Below are 1844 nucleotides of genomic sequence, written 5' to 3'. Positions count from 1 at the left end.
GAATTCGATGGAGTGATGCCAGAGTCAGCAGGGGGCGCTAAAGTGTGTAGAAATTGAATAGCAACAATCCCACTTTGTTTTGAGATGATTGGCGCGATTTTATCGGAGGGAGTTGAGCGCTACGGTGCAACACGCACCAACATCACAACAATGAAAGCGACACTTGGTTGGGACCACCGCATTGTGCTGAAAAAAGGTCAACGATGTCATCGATGAATCGGGTGACGCGACTTCCGTCAAATTAACAATGACTTGATGACATCAAAATAAAAAAAATTGAAAAAAGGTCAACGATGTCATCGATGAATCGGGTGGCGCGACTTCCGTCAAATTAACGATGACTTGATGACAACAAAAAAACATTTAATTCAACGCCCAATCAGCTTACATTCTTAGTGGCATGATCCTTTGTAATTAAAAAAAAAAGGAAAGGATCCGTCAAATTAACAATGACTTGATGACATCAAAATAAAAAAAATTATTCAACGCCCAATCAGCTTACATTCTTAGTGGCATGATCCTTTGTAATTAAAAAAAAGGAATCCTGTGTTTCCATGGCGACACTGTTTGCTTGAAGCACCGTGTTCCGACATGACCTGCTCGGCTGAGAGCCACATGCTGCTTCACCAAGTGTCACAACCCGGTCTGATGGGCCTCCCCGCTTGTTTTGATGGACTCCATTACCGATCAGCCCCCTCCGATCACATGTTGACATGCTCGCCGTGGCCTCCGAGCTGCTGGTGTTTTTTGTTTTGCATTCAATAAATAATAAGCCAGGGGAGAGGGCCGGGCTAATTCCAGACAAATGTGGCAACCGTTCGGGACTTGATGACATCTTATGAATTATTGATATGCCGGCGGCGTACGAGGCGAGCAAATTTCTGCGACAAAAAGGCGCGGTGGCGAGGGCTAACCACAGGGGATCCTCTTTTGGAATTGTAATTACACTGACATTTGTGACTCACTAATGCATCAAGTAAATGCAGTCTGCACAAGGATGACAATTCAAGTAAAGTGCTGTTTCATAAGCTCAGAGCTTGCTGTGTGTGTGTGTGGGGGGGGGGGGGGGGGGGGGGGGACAAAAAAAATTAAAAAACAAAAGGACAAGAAATAGTCCAGTGAGTGCCAAATAAACATACTCCGATGCACGTTAAGGACATATTGTACAGTATGCGCAAAATGTACCGTGATGTCTCCATTTGCCAGTTACTCATCCAAAGCACCACCTTGAACAATAGAAATGGACTCACGCGTTCGAAATTATCAACTGAATAAAACATAAATAGAATATATTTTACTGAACACTGTCAGGCGTAATGTGCATCGTAACAATAATTGGGATTATGCCAATGATAAAAGCCAGCTTACACAACAGAAACAACCACGACAAGTACAAATAATCCACAAAGACAAAAAAATAAAATAAAGTTGACAACATGCTTGAAGTAACATGGACACGAATCGTGTGTGGCATACACAATGGCGAATGTGATTGCTCTTCTTTGGCACCACCAGGCAGGATTGAAATAAAAAGACTCAGAGTCATCGACCAGTACATGACAGGCTCGGTCAATGAACGCCATAAGAACTGAGGCGATCCACCGCACACTTGCTCAAGCACACCCATGTAACGTACGCTTCGTCCGATGACCGCTCTCGCCAGATTTTTCTGACAATCGCCGCCTCGCCCGATAGCAGTAAATCGCCATTTGAAAGAATCCACAACTGACCTGTAGCCATGCTGGGTGTCCACGCACACGCCCCCGTTGAAGCACGGGTTCCTGGGGTAAGCGTCGCAGGGCTGATGCACCTGCTGGCGACCGGGGCAGGCGCAGACGGCGGCC

At 45.7% G+C, this 1844-nt stretch overlaps 1 protein-coding gene across 1 annotated transcript in view; it reads right to left on the bottom strand.

The window, feature by feature from the left end:
* LOC109524513 (neural-cadherin) overlaps positions 1–1844 on the bottom strand; it is a 203442-nt gene that overhangs the window by 44016 nt on the left and 157582 nt on the right. Inside the window, exon 27 of the mRNA XM_019884446.1 lies at positions 1731–1842. Within this exon, the coding sequence (XP_019740005.1) occupies positions 1731–1842 (112 nt within the window). The remainder of the gene's footprint in view (positions 1–1730; positions 1843–1844) is intronic.

The sequence above is a fragment of the Hippocampus comes genome, unplaced genomic scaffold, assembly GCF_001891065.2.
Source record: "Hippocampus comes isolate QL1 unplaced genomic scaffold, H_comes_QL1_v1.1 scaffold21, whole genome shotgun sequence".
NCBI classification, from domain to species: domain Eukaryota; kingdom Metazoa; phylum Chordata; class Actinopteri; order Syngnathiformes; family Syngnathidae; genus Hippocampus; species Hippocampus comes.
Note: the sequence above shows the minus strand (reverse complement) of the source record. Positions and strands in the feature narration are given on the sequence as shown.